This window comes from Saccoglossus kowalevskii, chromosome 7, assembly GCF_978046115.1.
Source record: "Saccoglossus kowalevskii chromosome 7, keSacKowa6.1, whole genome shotgun sequence".
Lineage (NCBI taxonomy): Eukaryota > Metazoa > Hemichordata > Enteropneusta > Harrimaniidae > Saccoglossus > Saccoglossus kowalevskii.
The window spans coordinates 34,184,478-34,206,856 of record NC_140647.1 but is presented as its reverse complement, the minus strand read 5'-3'; the positions used below and the strand labels follow the sequence as shown (position 1 = coordinate 34,206,856).

General features: G+C 36.9%; 1 protein-coding gene across 1 annotated transcript in view; it reads right to left on the bottom strand.

Annotated features, from left to right (window-relative positions):
• Window positions 1–16,893: 16,893 nt before the first annotated feature.
• Window positions 16,894–22,379, bottom strand: part of LOC100374274 (uncharacterized) — a 46,435-nt gene continuing 40,949 nt past the window's right edge. The window contains exons 22-24 of the mRNA XM_006817117.3: window positions 20,950–21,144; window positions 19,896–20,063; window positions 16,894–19,481 (exon numbers count right to left, since the gene is read on the bottom strand). Of these exons, the coding sequence (XP_006817180.2) occupies window positions 19,325–19,481; window positions 19,896–20,063; window positions 20,950–21,144 (520 nt within the window). The 3' untranslated portion in view covers window positions 16,894–19,324. The remainder of the gene's footprint in view (window positions 19,482–19,895; window positions 20,064–20,949; window positions 21,145–22,379) is intronic.

Sequence of the window (22,379 nt, the reverse complement as noted above, 5' to 3'; positions counted from 1 at the left end):
CCAAAATGTCGGATGAGGCAAAGTTTGGTATATTGGTAATAGTACATTGAAAATTAAGTTCTGCTGAAAACAACAGCCGAATTGAAACAGTTTCGTTGTATCTTTGGAAATGAAAAACTGGTTAATTTGGTCCGTGAGACACACCGACCCGTTGTTTACATAGTGTGTGTACACGAGAGCTGTACACAGATTAATCTAACGAATATAAAGACTGTAAGATTTGAAAGTAGTACTGATGACGCTACGTGTTGATAAACGGTAATATGTATTTTGTTAAAATTATTTAAAAATACAAAAAATATAAAAATACATGTAGTAAGAAAAGTAAGCAGTATCTAGTGTTCTATATCAGGCGAGAATGAGATCCGTCTACGTAGTAATGTATGCCACCATCTTCTCCGATGACGTGATTGTGAATTACTGTAACCTTCCAAGTCATCTGCCTGGCAACTGTCCCCAGCACCGTCTGTCAATCCTATATCTTCACTAGCTTCCGCGTCGGTGGTGGCGCTTTCGATCACTGTCGTACGAATGCGTTCAAGATCAGGTTGTTCGAAGCCATTGTGACCGAGGTATTCCGTTACGGGCGTCTGCGCAAGATAAATAAATAAATAAATTAATTAATTAATTAATCAATCAATCAATCAATGTAATCCACTATAACGTAGTACAAAATACATATGAAACATCGTCACGAATCATAGCCTCATGTTTAATGATGGCTCATCAGTATGACCTAACTTTTTCCCCATACTAACCTGTGTCATAGAAGCTGCATTAAGTTTTTGGTTATTGTTGCAATCTAATGTCTTGGTGCCGGAGTTCGTGTTCCTAATTTTGTTTTGTTCTTCTAGCATCTTAAATCCGTGTTCACAATATGCATCAAGCCATTCGCGAAACTGCAATTATAAATCGAATTGATTAATTAAATAAACACTATATCAGGGATTCGTGTATGTTAATCGTACATGTCGGCGCATAAAGTCTTTGACAAAACGATTGCTCTCTAAAATATCACATGTATACGAATTCTGACAGAGATAAGACATATAACGCGAAATCTACCTGTTTTGTGACTGTAGCGGCGCAACGATACATTGGCACAATAGATTATACAGTTCCTTGTGTCTGTTTAGTTTAATAAGTGTTCATGTCGCCTGCTTAAACTTGATTGGTCATATTATAACTGGAAATTATTTGTATCGTCTTACCTCTGGACTGCCGTCAATTTTCGGGATAATATTTAAATTATGCACAGATTTGGAAGTAGGTGGTTTAGGTAGTTCGGCTGGAAAAAAAAAGAATCACAATTAATGTAACAGTAATGTCGTAAGTGCTAACGGCTAAAGGCGTTATTTCACCGTCACTAGTTATAATAACCCAATGCAATATTGTTATAACGATGAAGAAACTGCGAAAAGTTGGGGGCGTGGATGGATTACGTAATATGTATTTACCTTTCTTTATCTCCCTCATTCTCCGATGGTATTCCTTGATGTCCATCTTAAGTATCGTAAATGCCGCTAACCACCTAGTCATCTTTGATCTCTTTCGAGATGAAAAGTACAATGACTTTTTCTGCCAGAGATTGAAAAAAATATACTTTGTAATTTTCTTCGCGTTATGTAAATAAAGGTAGTGGCAGCAGAATGAAACTAATAGTTTTCCAATCGTAGAAGTAAACTCACTTTTGAGACGAGTGCAAACATGTTTGATTTTTTCGGAGCCACCGTAGGCAGTTTCGGTTTGGTCACTATTTCATAGTCTTCAAGTGTGATGAGTTGATCGGATAAACTACCCTGAAATAGTAATTAATTGAAATGAATAACAATGAATACAAAATCACAATACTTCACGAGTCTTAGACGAAGGGTAGACAAAACGTTACCTTTCTGCGCACGGTAAGAAAGAACGGGAACCGAACAACAGCTTTGGCCCTCATCCAAACGGGACATGAAGACGTCATGTAAGAAACTGTTCCCTCGAGTAATCTGACGAGAAAGCCTCCGTCTATCTTGGATACCGATGGTCGGTACATTTCTCGCAACTGAAATAAAATGAAAACCTGTTATACATGGGAATGGAACGTGGCAAAAAACGGCAGTAGTGCTGGCATAATGCGACGGCGAGTCGTAGTGGTAACGTGTGTTCAGTCGAATTTATTGAATATTTGGAAGTGGCGAAAAGTCACGTTCAAACGAACCGAAATACTTACAAACTCTGTAATATAACTTTCCAGTACTTTATCCGCCATTTTATGTAGGTTTTATGATTCTTGCTTCAGAATGCACCGCAAAACACTCGTTAAACGCTGGACAATCTGACTTCTACGTCCGTACTATACAAAGTGAGTTTGGAAATGGAACGCATCTTGCGCTGGTTGCTGTCAGCGACGCTCATTGATGACGCCACAGACGCTGTTCTACGCGTTCTATCACGGACTACGCCAAGTCACGCGAGAATAAGCGGTGAACAGCCGATGCGTGTTCTGCTGGTTTAGCCGTGATATGTTATGCTTTCAGTATTATTATACAGCTAAATATGAGCAAATGCATCGATGACATGTGTTATTACAGGTGATCGGCGTCAAGTTTTGGGACAGGCCCCCGCATCAAGTGCGATGTTGATTGCGGCCACAGATGGCGCCCTTCTCCAGTGGTGTTTGCCGGCCTACTCGGATGTTGATGAACGCTGCAGTGATTTGTCTAAATTGAGTATGGTATTCAATTTGATAAATTAATATAATTTAAGATCTTGTCGTTGAACGTGTTAAAACAAAACACAAATCAATTAAACCATAATTTATGTGCCTTCAATATTGGGGTTATAAATAAATGACAATTTGTTGTTGATCACCGAATTTCAACTGATTCAAGTTGGCTACACCGAAGGAGAGACACTCAATCTAATCTAATTAGATTCGGTAATTTCAACATTTTTTAAAGCCGCCGCTTTTGTCTTGAAATTACTGGAATCAATTTCCATTAAAATATATGAATGTTGGATGAGTGTTTCAATTGGGACACTAATCGTGCTTATCTCGCAGAATCGTGTTGTAATTTTTGATATTATCAACCAAAGGCTGAGTAAAATAAAAATGTGATCTTTGCATTCATACTGCTTTAGTGGCTATTTTTATTGGTGTTCATCCCACGAAATTGGTTGGGGTTATTTTTGTGAAATTGCTGACGTTGTGGGACATATTTGCGATTTGTTAAATTCGCCCACACTCTGACGATCTTATTAGGTGGCGTTACGTCATCACCAGGGGTAACATTATGTGACACTCATACTATATATATATATACATACAGTAATAAAAGACGAATATATTTCGAAAATTTACGTATAAGGCCCTCGGCCGATAAAGCCTGCCATGATTTGCCGCCGTTTGTATCCACAAAATTGCCAAAATGTCGGATGAGGCAAAGTTTGGTATATTGGTAATAGTACATTGAAAATTAAGTTCTGCTGAAAACAACAGCCGAATTGAAACAGTTTCGTTGTATCTTTGGAAATGAAAAACTGGTTAATTTGGTCCGTGAGACACACCGACCCGTTGTTTACATAGTGTGTGTACACGAGAGCTGTACACAGATTAATCTAACGAATATAAAGACTGTAAGATTTGAAAGTAGTACTGATGACGCTACGTGTTGATAAACGGTAATATGTATTTTGTTAAATTTATTTAAAAATACAAAAAATATAAAAATACATGTAGTAAGAAAAGTAAGCAGTATCTAGTGTTCTATATCAGGCGAGAATGAGATCCGTCTACGTAGCAATGTATGCCACCATCTTCTCCGATGACGTGATTGTGAATTACTGTAACCTTCCAAGTCATCTGCCTGGCAACTGTCCCAGCACCGTCTGTCAATCCTATATCTTCACTAGCTTCCGCGTCGGTGGTGGCGCTTTCGATCACTGTCGTACGAATGCATTCAAGATCAGGTTGTTCGAAGCCATTGTGACCGAGGTATTCCGTTACGGGCGTCTGCGCAAGATAAATAAATAAATAAATAAATTAATTAATTAATTAATTAATCAATCAATGTAATCCACTATAACGTAGTACAAAATACATATGAAACATCGTCACGAATCATAGCCTCATGTTTAATGATGGCTCATCAGTATGACCTAACTTTTTCCCCATACTAACCTGTGTCATAGAAGCTGCATTAAGTTTTTGGTTATTGTTGCAATCTAATGTCTTGGTGCCGGAGTTCGTGTTCCTAATTTTGTTTTGTTCTTCTAGCATCTTAAATCCGTGTTCACAATATGCATCAAGCCATTCGCGAAACTGCAATTATAAATCGAATTGATTAATTAAATAAACACTATATCAGGTATTCGTGTATGTTAATCGTACATGTCGGCGCATAAAGTCTTTGACAAAACGATTGCTCTCTAAAATATCACATGTATACGAATTCTGACAGAGATAAGACATATAACGCGAAATCTACCTGTTTTGTGACCGTAGCGGCGCAACGATACATTGGCACAATAGATTATACAGTTCCTTGTGTCTGTTTAGTTTAATAAGTGTTCATGTCGCCTGCTTAAACTTGATTAGTCATATTATAACTGGAAATTATTTGTATCGTCTTACCTCTGGACTGCCGTCAATTTTCGGGATAATATTTAAATTATGCACAGATTTGGAAGTAGGTGGTTTAGGTAGTTCGGCTGGAAAAAAAAAGAATCACAATTAATGTAACAGTAATGTCGTAAGTGCTAACGGCTAAAGGCGTTATTTCACCGTCACTAGTTATAATAACCCAATGCAATATTGTTATAACGATGAAGAAACTGCGAAAAGTTGGGGGCGTGGATGGATTACGTAATATGTATTTACCTTTCTTTATCTCCCTCATTCTCCGATGGTATTCCTTGGTGTCCATCTTAAGTATCGTAAATGCCGCTAACCACCTAGTCATCTTTGATCTCTTTCGAGATAAAAAGTACAATGACTTTTTCTACCAGAGATTGAAAAAAATATACTTTGTAATTTTCTTCGCGTTATGTAAATAAAGGTAGTGACAGCAGAATGAAACTAATAGTTTTCCAATCGTAGAAGTAAACTCACCTTTGAGACGAGTGCAAACATGTTTGATTTTTTCGGAGCCACCGTAGGCAGTTTCGGTTTGGTCACTATTTCATAGTCTTCAAGTGTGATGAGTTGATCGGATAAACTACCCTGAAATAGTAATTAATTGAAATGAATAACAATGAATACAAAATCACAATACTTCACGAGTCTTAGACGAAGGGTAGACAAAACGTTACCTTTCTGCGCACGGTAAGAAAGAACGGGAACCGAACAACAGCTTTGACCCTCATCCAAACGGGACATGAAGACGTCATGTAAGAAACTGTTCCCTCGAGTAATCTGACGAGAAAGCCTCCGTCTATCTTGGATACCGATGGTCGGTACATTTCTCGCAACTGAAATATAATGAAAACCTGTTATAAATGGGAATGGAACGTGGCAAAAAACGGCAGTAGTGCTGGCATAATGCGACGGCGAGTCGTAGTGGTGACGTGTGTTCAGTCGAATTTATTGAATATTTGGAAGTGGCGAAAAGTCACGTTCAAACGAACTGAAATACTTACAAACTCTGTAATATAACTTTCCAGTACTTTATCCGCCATTTTATGTAGGTTTTATGATTCTTGCTTCAGAATGCACCGCAAAACACTCGTTAAACGCTGGACAATCTGACTTCTACGTCCGTACTATACGAAGTGAGTTTGGGAATGGAACGCATCTTGCGCTGGTTGCTGTCAGCGACGCTCATTGATGACGCCACAGACGCTGTTCTACGCGTTCTATCACGGACTACGCCAAGTCACGCGAGAATAAGCGGTGAACAGCCGATGCGTGTTCTGCTGGTTTAGCCGTGATATGTTATGCTTTCAGTATTATTATACAGCTAAATATGAGCAAATGCATCGATGACATGTGTTATTACAGGTGATCGGCGTCAAGTTTTGGGACAGGCCCCCGCATCAAGTGCGATGTTGATTGCGGCCACAGATGGCGCCCTTCTCCAGTGGTGGTTGCCGGCCTACTCGGATGTTGATGAACGCTGCAGTGATTTGTCTAAATTGAGTATGGTATTCAATTTGATAAATTAATATAATTTAAGATCTTGTCATTGAACGTGTTAAAACAAAACACAAATCAATTAAACCTTAATTTATGTGCCTTCAATATTGGGGTTATAAATAAATGACAATTTGTTGTTGATCACCGAATTTCAACTGATTCAAGTTGGCTACACCGAAGGAGAGACACTCAATCTAATCTAATTAGATTCGGTAATTTCAACATTTTTTAAAGCCGCCGCTTTTGTCTTGAAATTACTGGAATCAATTCCCATTAAAATATATGAATGTTGGATGAGTGTTTCAATTGGGACACTAATCGTGCTTATCTCGCAGAATCGTGTTGTAATTTTTGATATTATCAACCAAAGGCTGAGTAAAATAAAGATGTGATCTTTGCATTCATACTGCTTTAGTGGCTATTTTTATTGGTGTTCATCCCACGAAATTGGTTGGGGTTATTTTTGTGAAATTGCTGACGTTGTGTGGCATATTTGCGATTTGTTAAATTCGCCCACACTCTGACGATCTTATTAGGTGGCGTTACGTCATCACCAGGGGTAACATTATGTGACACTCATACTATATATATATACATACAGTAATAAAAGACGAACATATTTCGAAAATTTACGTATAAGGCCCTCGGCCGATAAAGCCTGCCATGATTTGCCGCCGTTTGTATCCACAAAATTGCCAGAATGTCGGATGAGGCAAAGTTTGGTATATTGGTAATAGTACATTGAAAATTAAGTTCTGCTGAAAACAACAGCCGAATTGAAACAGTTTCGTTGTATCTTTGGAAATGAAAAACTGGTTAATTTGGTCCGTGAGACACACCGACCCGTTGTTTACATAGTGTGTGTACACGAGAGCTGTACACAGATTAATCTAACGAATATAAAGACTGTAAGATTTGAAAGTAGTACTGATGACGCTACGTGTTGATAAACGGTAATATGTATTTTGTTAAAATTATTTAAAAATACAAAAAATATAAAAATACATGTAGTAAGAAAAGTAAGCAGTATCTAGTGTTCTATATCAGGCGAGAATGAGATCCGTCTACGTAGTAATGTATGCCACCATCTTCTCCGATGACGTGATTGTGAATTACTGTAACCTTCCAAGTCATCTGCCTGGCAACTGTCCCCAGCACCGTCTGTCAATCCTATATCTTCACTAGCTTCCGCGTCGGTGGTGACGCTTTCGATCACTGTCGTACGAATGCGTTCAAGATCAGGTTGTTCGAAGCCATTGTGACCGAGGTATTCCGTTACGGGCGTCTGCGCAATATCAATAAAGAAATAAATAAATAAATTAATTAATTAATCAATCAATCAATCAATGTAATCCAATATAACGTAGTACAAAATACATATGAAACATCGTCACGAATCATAGCCTCATGTTTAATGATGGCTCATCAGTATGACCTAACTTTTTCCCCATACTAACCTGTGTCATAGAAGCTGCATTAAGTTTTTGGTTATTGTTGCAATCTAATGTCTTGGTGCCGGAGTTCGTGTTCCTAATTTTGTTTTGTTCTTCTAGCATCTTAAATCCGTGTTCACAATATGCATCAAGCCATTCGCGAAACTGCAATTATAAATCGAATTGATTAATTAAATAAACACTATATCAGGGATTCGTGTATGTTAATCGTACATGTCGGCGCATAAAGTCTTTGACAAAACGATTGCTCTCTAAAATATCACATGTATACGAATTCTGACAGAGATAAGACATATAACGCGAAATCTACCTGTTTTGTGACCGTAGCGGCGCAACGAGACATTGGCACAATAGATTATACAGTTCCTTGTGTCTGTTTAGTTTAATAAGTGTTCATGTCGCCTGCTTAAACTTGATTGGTCATATTATAACTGGAAATTATTTGTATCGTCTTACCTCTGGACTGCCGTCAATTTTCGGGATAATATTTAAATTATGCACAGATTTGGAAGTAGGTGGTTTAGGTAGTTCGGCTGGAAAAAAAAAGAATCACAATTAATGTAACAGTAATGTCGTAAGTGCTAACGGCTAAAGGCGTTATTTCACCGTCACTAGTTATAATAACCCAATGCAATATTGTTATAACGATGAAGAAACTGCGAAAAGTTGGGGGCGTGGATGGATTACGTAATATGTATTTACCTTTCTTTATCTCCCTCATTCTCCGATGGTATTCCTTGGTGTCCATCTTAAGTATCGTAAATGCCGCTAACCACCTAGTCATCTTTGATCTCTTTCGAGATGAAAAGTACAATGACTTTTTCTGCCAGAGATTGAAAAAAATATACTTTGTAATTTTCTTCGCGTTATGTAAATAAAGGTAGTGGCAGCAGAATGAAACTAATAGTTTTCCAATTGTAGAAGTAAACTCACCTTTGAGACGAGTGCAAACATGTTTGATTTTTTCGAAGCCACCGTAGGCAGTTTCGGTTTGGTCACTATTTCATAGTCTTCAAGTGTGATGAGTTGATCGGATAAACTACCCTGAAATAGTAATTAATTGAAATGAATAACAATGAATACAAAATCACAATACTTCACGAGTCTTAGACGAAGGGTAGACAAAACGTTACCTTTCTGCGCACGGTAAGAAAGAACGGGAACCGAACAACAGCTTTGACCCTCATCCAAACGGGACATGAAGACGTCATGTAAGAAACTGTTCCCTCGAGTAATCTGACGAGAAAGCCTCCGTCTATCTTGGATACCGATGGTCGGTACATTTCTCGCAACTGAAATATAATGAAAACCTGTTATAAATGGGAATGGAACGTGGCAAAAAACGGCAGCAGTGCTGGCATAATGCGACGGCGAGTCGTAGTGGTGACGTGTGTTCAGTCGAATTTATTGAATATTTGGAAGTGGCGAAAAGTCACGTTCAAACGAACCGAAATACTTACAAACTCTGTAATATAACTTTCCAGTACTTTATCCGCCATTTTATGTAGGTTTTATGATTCTTGCTTCAGAATGCACCGCAAAACACTCGTTAAACGCTGGACAATCTGACTTCTACGTCCGTACTATACGAAGTGAGTTTGGGAATGGAACGCATCTTGCGCTGGTTGCTGTCAGCGACGCTCATTGATGACGCCACAGACGCTGTTCTACGCGTTCTATCACGGACTACGCCAAGTCACGCGAGAATAAGCGGTGAACAGCCGATGCGTGTTCTGCTGGTTTAGCCGTGATATGTTATGCTTTCAGTATTATTATACAGCTAAATATGAGCAAATGCATCGATGACATGTGTTATTACAGGTGATCGGCGTCAAGTTTTGGGACAGGCCCCCGCATCAAGTGCGATGTTGATTGCGGCCACAGATGGCGCCCTTCTCCAGTGGTGTTTGCCGGCCTACTCGGATGTTGATGAACGCTGCAGTGATTTGTCTAAATTGAGTATGGTATTCAATTTGATAAATTAATATAATTTAAGATCTTGTCATTGAACGTGTTAAAACAAAACACAAATCAATTAAACCTTAATTTATGTGCCTTCAATATTGGGGTTATAAATAAATGACAATTTGTTGTTGATCACCGAATTTCAACTGATTCAAGTTGGCTACACCGAAGGAGAGACACTCAATCTAATCTAATTAGATTCGGTAATTTCAACATTTTTTAAAGCCGCCGCTTTTGTCTTGAAATTACTGGAATCAATTTCCATTAAAATATATGAATGTTGGATGAGTGTTTCAATTGGGACACTAATCGTGCTTATCTCGCAGAATCGTGTTGTAATTTTTGATATTATCAACCAAAGGCTGAGTAAAATAAAGATGTGATCTTTGCATTCATACTGCTTTAGTGACTTTTTTTATTGATGTTCATCCCACGAAATTGGTTGGGGTTATTTTTGTGAAATTGCTGACGTTGTGGGACATATTTGCGATTTGTTAAATTCGCCCACACTCTGACGATCTTATTAGGTGGCGTTACGTCATCACCAGGGGTAACATTATGTGACACTCATACTATATATATATACATACAGTAATAAAAGACGAACATATTTCGAAAATTTACGTATAAGGCCCTCGGCCGATAAAGCCTGCCATGATTTGCCGCCGTTTGTATCCACAAAATTGCCAAAATGTCGGATGGGGCAAAGTTTGGTATATTGGTAATAGTACATTGAAAATTAAGTTCTGCTGAAAACAACAGCCGAATTGAAACAGTTTCGTTGTATCTTTGGAAATGAAAAACTGGTTAATTTGGTCCGTGAGACACACCGACCCGTTGTTTACATAGTGTGTGTACACGAGAGCTGTACACAGATTAATCTAACGAATATAAAGACTGTAAGATTTGAAAGTAGTACTGATGACGCTACGTGTTGATAAACGGTAATATGTATTTTGTTAAAATTATTTAAAAATACAAAAAAATATAAAAATACATGTAGTAAGAAAAGTAAGCAGTATCTAGTGTTCTATATCAGGCGAGAATGAGATCCGTCTACGTAGTAATGTATGCCACCATCTTCTCCGATGACGTGATTGTGAATTACTGTAACCTTCCAAGTCATCTGCCTGGCAACTGTCCCCAGCACCGTCTGTCAATCCTATATCTTCACTAGCTTCCGCGTCGGTGGTGACGCTTTCGATCACTGTCGTACGAATGCGTTCAAGATCAGGTTGTTCGAAGCCATTGTGACCGAGGTATTCCGTTACGGGCGTCTGCGCAATATCAATAAAGAAATAAATAAATTAATTAATTAATTAATCAATCAATCAATCAATGTAATCCAATATAACGTAGTACAAAATACATATGAAACATCGTCACGAATCATAGCCTCATGTTTAATGATGGCTCATCAGTATGACCTAACTTTTTCCCCATACTAACCTGTGTCATAGAAGCTGCATTAAGTTTTTGGTTATTGTTGCAATCTAATGTCTTGGTGCCGGAGTTCGTGGTCCTAATTTTGTTTTGTTCTTCTAGCATCTTAAATCCGTGTTCACAATATGCATCAAGCCATTCGCGAAACTGCAATTATAAATCGAATTGATTAATTAAATAAACACTATATCAGGGATTCGTGTATGTTAATCGTACATGTCGGCGCATAAAGTCTTTGACAAAACGATTGCTCTCTAAAATATCACATGTATACGAATTCTGACAGAGATAAGACATATAACGCGAAATCTACCTGTTTTGTGACCGTAGCGGCGCAACGAGACATTGGCACAATAGATTATACAGTTCCTTGTGTCTGTTTAGTTTAATAAGTGTTCATGTCGCCTGCTTAAACTTGATTGGTCATATTATAACTGGAAATTATTTGTATCGTCTTACCTCTGGACTGCCGTCAATTTTCGGGATAATATTTAAATTATGCACAGATTTGGAAGTAGGTGGTTTAGGTAGTTCGGCTGGAAAAAAAAAGAATCACAATTAATGTAACAGTAATGTCGTAAGTGCTAACGGCTAAAGGCGTTATTTCACCGTCACTAGTTATAATAACCCAATGCAATATTGTTATAACGATGAAGAAACTGCGAAAAGTTGGGGGCGTGGATGGATTACGTAATATGTATTTACCTTTCTTTATCTCCCTCATTCTCCGATGGTATTCCTTGGTGTCCATCTTAAGTATCGTAAATGCCGCTAACCACCTAGTCATCTTTGATCTCTTTCGAGATGAAAAGTACAATGACTTTTTCTGCCAGAGATTGAAAAAAATATACTTTGTAATTTTCTTCGCGTTATGTAAATAAAGGTAGTGGCAGCAGAATGAAACTAATAGTTTTCCAATCGTAGAAGTAAACTCACCTTTGAGACGAGTGCAAACATGTTTGATTTTTTCGAAGCCACCGTAGGCAGTTTCGGTTTGGTCACTATTTCATAGTCTTCAAGTGTGATGAGTTGATCGGATAAACTACCCTGAAATAGTAATTAATTGAAATGAATAACAATGAATACAAAATCACAATACTTCACGAGTCTTAGACGAAGGGTAGACAAAACGTTACCTTTCTGCGCACGGTAAGAAAGAACGGGAACCGAACAACAGCTTTGACCCTCATCCAAACGGGACATGAAGACGTCATGTAAGAAACTGTTCCCTCGAGTAATCTGACGAGAAAGCCTCCGTCTATCTTGGATACCGATGGTCGGTACATTTCTCGCAACTGAAATATAATGAAAACCTGTTATAAATGGGAATGGAACGTGGCAAAAAACGGCAGTAGTGCTGGCATAATGCGACGGCGAGTCGTAGTGGTGACGTGTGTTCAGTCGAATTTATTGAATATTTGGAAGTGGCGAAAAGTCACGTTCAAACGAACCGAAATACTTACAAACTCTGTAATATAACTTTCCAGTACTTTATCCGCCATTTTATGTAGGTTTTATGATTCTTGCTTCAGAATGCACCGCAAAACACTCGTTAAACGCTGGACAATCTGACTTCTACGTCCGTACTATACGAAGTGAGTTTGGGAATGGAACGCATCTTGCGCTGGTTGCTGTCAGCGACGCTCATTGATGACGCCACAGACGCTGTTCTACGCGTTCTATCACGGACTACGCCAAGTCACGCGAGAATAAGCGGTGAACAGCCGATGCGTGTTCTGCTGGTTTAGCCGTGATATGTTATGCTTTCAGTATTATTATACAGCTAAATATGAGCAAATGCATCGATGACATGTGTTATTACAGGTGATCGGCGTCAAGTTTTGGGACAGGCCCCCGCATCAAGTGCGATGTTGATTGCGGCCACAGATGGCGCCCTTCTCCAGTGGTGTTTGCCGGCCTACTCGGATGTTGATGAACGCTGCAGTGATTTGTCTAAATTGAGTATGGTATTCAATTTGATAAATTAATATAATTTAAGATCTTGTCATTGAACGTGTTAAAACAAAACACAAATCAATTAAACCTTAATTTATGTGCCTTCAATATTGGGGTTATAAATAAATGACAATTTGTTGTTGATCACCGAATTTCAACTGATTCAAGTTGGCTACACCGAAGGAGAGACACTCAATCTAATCTAATTAGATTCGGTAATTTCAACATTTTTTAAAGCCGCCGCTTTTGTCTTGAAATTACTGGAATCAATTTCCATTAAAATATATGAATGTTGGATGAGTGTTTCAATTGGGACACTAATCGTGCTTATCTCGCAGAATCGTGTTGTAATTTTTGATATTATCAACCAAAGGCTGAGTAAAATAAAGATGTGATCTTTGCATTCATACTGCTTTAGTGACTTTTTTTATTGGTGTTCATCCCACGAAATTGGTTGGGGTTATTTTTGTGAAATTGCTGACGTTGTGGGACATATTTGCGATTTGTTAAATTCGCCCACACTCTGACGATCTTATTAGGTGGCGTTACGTCATCACCAGGGGTAACATTATGTGACACTCATACTATATATATATACATACAGTAATAAAAGACGAACATATTTCGAAAATTTACGTATAAGCCCCTCGGCCGATAAAGCCTGCCATGATTTGCCGCCGTTTGTATCCACAAAATTGCCAAAATGTCGGATGAGGCAAAGTTTGGTATATTGGTAATAGTACATTGAAAATTAAGTTCTACTGAAAACAACAGCCGAATTGAAACAGTTTCGTTGTATCTTTGGAAATGAAAAACTGGTTAATTTGGTCCGTGAGACACACCGACCCGTTGTTTACATAGTGTGTGTACACGAGAGCTGTACACAGATTAATCTAACGAATATAAAGACTGTAAGATTTGAAAGTAGTACTGATGACGCTACGTGTTGATAAACGGTAATATGTATTTTGTTAAAATTATTTAAAAATACAAAAAAAATATAAAAATACATGTAGTAAGAAAAGTAAGCAGTATCTAGTGTTCTATATCAGGCGAGAATGAGATCCGTCTACGTAGTAATGTATGCCACCATCTTCTCCGATGACGTGATTGTGAATTACTGTAACCTTCCAAGTCATCTGCCTGGCAACTGTCCCCAGCACCGTCTGTCAATCCTATATCTTCACTAGCTTCCGCGTCGGTGGTGACGCTTTCGATCACTGTCGTACGAATGCGTTCAAGATCAGGTTGTTCGAAGCCATTGTGACCGAGGTATTCCGTTACGGGCGTCTGCGCAATATCAATAAAGAAATAAATAAATAAATTAATTAATTAATCAATCAATCAATCAATGTAATCCACTATAACGTAGTACAAAATACATATGAAACATCGTCACGAATCATAGCCTCATGTTTAATGATGGCTCATCAGTATGACCTAACTTTTTCCCCATACTAACCTGTGTCATAGAAGCTGCATTAAGTTTTTGGTTATTGTTGCAATCTAATGTCTTGGTGCCGGAGTTCGTGGTCCTAATTTTGTTTTGTTCTTCTAGCATCTTAAATCCGTGTTCACAATATGCATCAAGCCATTCGCGAAACTGCAATTATAAATCGAATTGATTAATTAAATAAACACTATATCAGGGATTCGTGTATGTTAATCGTACATGTCGGCGCATAAAGTCTTTGACAAAACGATTGCTCTCTAAAATATCACATGTATACGAATTCTGACAGAGATAAGACATATAACGCGAAATCTACCTGTTTTGTGACCGTAGCGGCGCAACGAGACATTGGCACAATAGATTATACAGTTCCTTGTGTCTGTTTAGTTTAATAAGTGTTCATGTCGCCTGCTTAAACTTGATTGGTCATATTATAACTGGAAATTATTTGTATCGTCTTACCTCTGGACTGCCGTCAATTTTCGGGATAATATTTAAATTATGCACAGATTTGGAAGTAGGTGGTTTAGGTAGTTCGGCTGGAAAAAAAAGAATCACAATTAATGTAACAGTAATGTCGTAAGTGCTAACGGCTAAAGGCGTTATTTCACCGTCACTAGTTATAATAACCCAATGCAATATTGTTATAACGATGAAGAAACTGCGAAAAGTTGGGGGCGTGGATGGATTACGTAATATGTATTTACCTTTCTTTATCTCCCTCATTCTCCGATGGTATTCCTTGGTGTCCATCTTAAGTATCGTAAATGCCGCTAACCACCTAGTCATCTTTGATCTCAACAGCCAAATTGAAACAGTTTCGTTGTATCTTTGGAAATGAAATCACCGATGGATACTTGGATACCCATGGTCGGTACAACGCATTAGAACTCAATGGACTACAATATTAGCATTTGGGTGAATTTCTCCAAAATAAATAGGGTTACAAAGATCAAAATATTGTTTTAGTTTGGCAAAACCACATGTGTGTAATATAATTCTTGCCAGTAGAACACATGTTGGCCAGTCCGTGGATGTAAACAATTCACACAGATTTGTCAGGCTTTCTACCTTCAATATTCTCAGAAACGCAGCTAGTTTAGCAGTGTCTAATCGAAAGTTGCACAGACCCACTGGCACTTAAACAAATGAACAAAGCTTCACACACTGGTCTATCAGCTGACGTAATTGAAGTACGCCCTCATACATCGATACCTCGGGGGCGGAGCTACGTCACGGACGTTCTACGTTGCTAAGACGCGCACCACTGCACCACGTATTTCTATGGGGCTTTGTGCGCGCTGCTGTGGAACGCCGTGGAGCCGGTCAAAACTCGAGAAAACAACACAAACTCAACTTTGAAGTAATCCTGAACAACCAAATTCATATATGTTACACACGTAGGACTAATCTTGTTACACTGTTCAGGGGACTCTCAACAACCATCGCAAAGTACCGTTTTCTGCGAGTTGTTGGTCTTTGTGTTCACCGCGAGGGTTGCCAGGCGGTAGAAAATGCCCGGATGTCCGCCCCCGAGGATAAGAAAACCTATCCTCGGGGGCGGACATCCGGACGCGCTAATTGTTGCGTATTTTCTAATTTATGTAATTTTAGTGAGCCACAATAACAGTAGTATAAATTGAATAAAGTTACTGTGAATGCAAAATCATGCTAGCCAGCAGTACTGCAATATAACTGACTGATATCAATATTGTTAAACAGTGAGCTGTATCGCAATACTGCTTGTTAGGTTGCATGTACCAGATATTCACATCTAAACAGTGCCTAAAAAACGATACACATTTAAACAACACCCGGGCAACTGAAAGATTAACCGTTTGTTATTGACCGTGCACAAGATCTGGACACTACTCTCATGTTTTATTTGATTAGAAGGGTGAGGTTGATGTGGAAGACATTTGATATGTTTTCAGTAAAAATATTTTGTTCAATGTCTAAAATTTTCAATATACAAGATTACGTGTTTGCGGGTATAAACACTATTCTCTGACAATCATTTGAACAATCCTATTTGGGTTACCTTTTATAGTTTCCTAGCAAACAATAAAGAGGTGAAAACAATTTTTGTAAGCGAAAGTGTATATAAAAAACATTTTTAATGGTGGAAAATGACTTATATAAAAACAATATCAAACTATAGAGGGCATGACATATAGCAATTGAACAGTTTTGTGTTATGTTACATGCACTTTTATTCTTTTGTCCAGATAGAATTCAACACATGCAATTGTTATCTTGATATGTGCTGTCCACATATTTCAAAAGTCGGGATTATGATTGTTGTTTACTCACAGGAACAAGAAATTGGATAAAACAATAATATTTGGGCGTGGCCAATAACACACATATATGAGTGCAAGATATTATATAAAGCTTTTTCATTATAACTGATCACAGTTCCTCTATTATTATTGAAAATAAATGTGTGTTTTTAATAAAAGCCATTTTTCTGTACAGTGACACCAAGAATTGAACAACAAAACTTTCACACTTTACCACAATCTTTATTTAACATGGAATGTTTAATCTCAAATAAAAACTCAATAAATTTCTGTACAAAAATACCAATTTGGCTTCTATACTATGAAAATATGTACATTTTTAATCACATAAAACAGCAAAAACAAAAACCTAAACACAATTGTTAGTTTTCTATGGAAGCACTCTTTGACGAAATTAGCGAAATTATTAACATCAACTCACACAACATTTTTTGCTTTGCTTTGCTTGTCACCATTTGTATAATTTTTTTAAATGAGTTTACATCATGCTTGTTGATTTTAATGACTTTGTTTCATTGCTTGTATATATACATAATTATCGCCATTTTTATATTCAAATCTTGTTTTTGTATAAAAAAGTTGTACAAAGAAAACAAACACGAACTAACACAGCTTCAAACAGAAATGATTTCTTTCGCTGAGATGTGTCATGGAAAGTAGTGAAATATAAATATACTAATATTCAACAGTACAGTACTCAGTAATGGACAACCATACTCAACTTGAGTGTAATATTTAAAGCTTCTCTTCAAACAGTTCACAAGAAAAACACCCCTGATTTAAAAAAAATGAAGAATCTATCACAAAGCATCACTGAAGGCTCATTCCAACTACTAGACTAGTTGTGGGAGAATTGAAGAACAAATTCTGTACAAAAGTCCCAATCTATTGACTGAGAATCACAATCCAACACTAAATAAAAAAAATTACTAAAATGCATATTTGGATATTGCTGTATGGTTTGACTTGCTGCTAAATAAAAAGACAGCCACAAAAAGCTAGTTATAACTCTTTTGCATATGTAATAATCATTTACACTAAAAATGCAGCACTGTACACAAAAACAGTTGTACTTTTACAGCCTCTGCATTCGTTCTAGTAAAAGCAGCATTGAACAAAGTATTTATTTTACAGCTGCAACATTCATAAATTAAGTTACCCTATCACAATATTGTAGGGCCTAATAAAGAACAATTCTGAGTTTAATTGGACGGTTTAACAAATGCTGATGTTTTGTTTAAAACAGTAAAATATTGACAATTTTGCATACAGGTAAAACATTTATAATTTGCATAATATGTATTCTCACATAAAAATTTCAAGTTTTGAATAGGAGTAAAACATAAGTGAAATTTACAATTTAATTGTAATTCTTGCAATAACTCACATTTTAAAATGATAATTTTAACGTTTATTTAACGAACACAGTTGTATCACACAATATCAAAATACTGTAAACCACTTTAATTAACCAGAAAGACAAATTTTTGCATTTAGCCAGTGAAAATCAAGAAACTTTGTAGCAGTGAAAAGTTCTGTATGATTTCAAAGACAGCAATTTTCGTAAAACTTTGTCCACAATAACGCCATTTAATCATCAGATTCAGCAGGAAAATGGACATGCCAGATAGTGTGTGTGTAATCACAACATACATTCTTATTTTGAAAAAAAAATAGACATAAAATTCCTTTTTTTAACCTATAATTAACACCTGATAGACCTAAATTTGTGAACATATGAGTTTCTGGCCAACATTTCAAAGTGCACCCTCTCGTTAAAGATGTGTAATTTATACTAATAGAGGGCACAACTTCTAAATTTACAAAATGTGAAAAAAACAAAAATTGGTCATGCTGGAATGCTTGATATAAAAATGTATATATATTTCTCTAAAAGCATTTCCGGATCAAGAACAGTGATGTGCAAGGTGATATTATATATGTATATGTATCCGTCTGATACATATCTCTCCTCAATAAATTTAATAAAAATATCCAAATCTGTTTAATTAAATCACTGATAGTGGACGGGAATGCATGATTAAAAACCACACATCTGATGGAATGAATGATTGAAGTTTGGGAATATTTCTACAATTAACAATGATGGTTAACCAACAAAAAACAGACTGGCCTGTTTCATCTAATATCAATTTTGAGTCTGAATATACAATACCCACACAGACTTGTAAGCCATTTTGAATAGCATCACTACGGAATCAGTGACACTAACAAATCAATAAATGCCCCAGAATGCACTAAAATGACATAACTTAGCACATGGTTACTTTCAGTAAATAATAAAACTTAAAATTATGAATTTAAAAGATGCTCCAGTTACAAGGAACAGGATAGGTTCATTTTGGCACTGTGAATACCCAAGAAGTTCCGGAGTCTGGGTAGTAACAGTTTAGTCAGGGAGTACTGTTTTGTGAAATAAATCTGAGTGAATTTTTAGTGTTGTATAAAATTATGTGTGATCCTTGACTGCATCGATATGCAAATGAGAACATGAAATGAGCTGCCCATGTTGCTGAAACGGAAGCCCTATGGGAAGTGGACTAGTCCAATTAGCTGAACCCCCTCCATAATAAATAGACACATCCAAGCAATAAATAACCTATTATTTCTGTCATGACTTCTTTTCTTTAAATTCGTTTCCTTCCCTCAAAATTTTACGCTCAGTTATTCTTCCATCTGCAGGATCGGACAGCGATGTTTTTTCACGTTTCCGTAATATAAATGGATGACTCTGTAATTCTTTGGCAGTCAGCCTTGCATCTTGGTCCCTAAATAAAAGAAACAAGATCAATAACCTTCTCATGAAGCACCCAGGACTACTACATTGCTTTCATTATTTCAAATATAAATTGACAGATGTACATGAATATGTCGTACCACCACAGTCACAAAATCTGTTATTAGTTATTTTGTTATAACTGTTCATTCAACAAAGGATAATCAGCGAACAAGAAGACATTAAAACGCTGCAGTCATCTGCGAAATTCAAAAGCATGTTGTACAGTGAACATAGAACTTGAACTTGACTAACTAATACCGTTCATCCTCTCTCTGTTCCAAGGATCATGGTTACAGTTGAAGTAATAACGAAGAAAGAATGGAACACCATTCACCTTAACCACTGAAGAACAAAAAACAAGTTTTGTGGTTCTCTCGATCTCGCATACAATCTCATGACCTACCTTTGCATACACGCAGCTACGAAGTCCCTGGCTTCCTGGGAAAACCTTTCAGGCAGTTTTGGTTTTGGCTTGTCTCCAGAACCGATGGCAAATATGGCCGCCATTGGAGCCATCTCAGACCAAGGCGGTTTTCTTGTCGCCATCTCAAATACAGTACATCCAATACTCCTGTAAGGGTAGACAAAAATGATATGGATTAATTTTGAGCACAGAATGCCATGGAAAAAGAGTGCATTGTAATATGAATTAATTTTGAGCACAGAATGCCATGGAAAAAGAGTGCATTGTAATATGAATTAATTTTGACCACAAAATGCCATGGAAAAAGAGTGCATTGTAATATGAATTAATTTTGACCACAGAATGCCATGGAAAAAGAGTGCATTGTAATATGAATTAATTTCTTTGAATATGAATGATTTTTATGTTAATCAATTACTAGTATATTATAAATATGCAAATTACATAGAAGAACACTGACTCTCAATAGAACAGAATCAAAGAAAGTTTAGAAAGAACTTTAAATTTAAAATTAATTCCAAATTTAAGATTAGCTTTTCTGTCAGCAACTACTATGAGTTCAGAATTATTTCTCAGTACTGATCCACAGTATTGAAGTTTGTAATACAGAAAATAAACTTGATTATACATCAGTGGTTTGCAGACTGAAATATTCCAGAGTACCTCTAGCACAAGTTCAATTTAAATCTGATTTTTTTAGAAATGAGCTACTTATCTAAAAATTAGATACTAATATGCATGAAAATTGACTAAATATCATATTAGGTAATTAATATGCACAGATTTTAGGTCTGTGTATTGTTTCAAAGCACATATGTACCAGGTTTCTTTGAAAACTAACCATTGGTTCTTAAGACATCTGTGGAACAGACTTACATACATGTACATATACACACAGACAGGGTAACTGCAAGGACTCCCATTGTGTGCCTCACACTCGACAATAACAAGTTTTTTGAGCAAAATTGTTTTGGAAGGTCTCCTTAAGACATTTATCTGAAATGTATGGAAACAAATCTTAATCACCACTCACCATATATCAGATTTAGTTCCATGCCCAGTTTCCATGACGACCTCTGGGGCCATCCAATATGGCGTTCCTCGCATAGACTTTAGCAATCTTGCTTGGCTTTGACTGAGGTTGATACAAAGCCTCTTGGCACATCCAAAATCAATTAATTTGATAACACCATTTGGCATCAGCATTACGTTGCCTCCTTTGATGTCTCTGCAGACGACATAAGACAATTTTCATTCTCCGGCATTATGAACATTATGGCATAACAGAACACCTACATCTTGGTCAAACATTATGCAAATTTGTATAAATTTTTCTACAATTTCTGGTTAAATTTGGACCAGATAATTTTCCATTGACTGCAGTCTTGAAAATTGAAAAATATGGAGAAAAATCTACCGGTAAGTTTATTTTTCTGAAGAGTGACAACATTTTTAGTGTTGGCTTATAATACAAAACTGAATCCTGTAGGGCTCATACCACTAATTGAATTTCCATAGACGACAATGTTAACATATGACGAGATTGCTATATGAAAATGACGAAGAAAGTTGAAAATATGGCTCAAAAATGGGAAATCAACATGCCAGTAATCAACCATATGAAAAAAACTAACATGTTGGCCAGCTCAAACTCTTGCAAATCTCAGGTAAACAAGACACACCTACTGTATTTGGATTGCACCAAGAGAAATCACTGGAAAAACACCAAGATTAGAACATCCATTAACACACAGAATAAACCCACAGGTACACAGCCGCTAAGTAGTAAACAAAAGACCACATGTTGGTCTCACCTCTGACCCAGGTGATTACGCCCTCAAACAGGGAGCACCTGAGAAAAATAATATTTAAAAAATTTCATTGGTTCTTGCTGGGCATTTAAATTGAGGGCTACGAGCAGCCATTGGTTAATTAGTGGCATGAGACCTTCAGAGAAATAAGAAGGTTTAATAAAGTTCTTGTTGATCTTATATATGATGGAATATCATTAGACGAGTAATTTCCCATGCAAAAAAAATCCCCAAAATTTAAACCCTGGGAGTTATTTATCAAAATCTACCACTTGGTGGCGCCCTATACCCAGACAATTAGTTGTAGAAAGTGGCAACATACACACTCAGCATAACACCAAAATAGATGGTAGGCAATGAATATAAGCCTGATTATTAGATGCAGTACTGTAAAATATAATGTTCTCATTCACCACAAACAAGTACAGACCAACGTTTGGCATGATTAGTAATTTTAATTAATTTCTAGAAATAATACATAGAATAATGACAATTAAAAGTAGTTTATCACTATAATTTAAAAAAAAAAAATTCTACTGAATCAAAAGTCTCAATTCATCAGCTCATTATTTCTCCAATTAATTAAAAACAAAAAAAACAATTCCACGGTATCTGCATTTAGGCCGGAGACCTGTGACGGGCAACCTTGGAT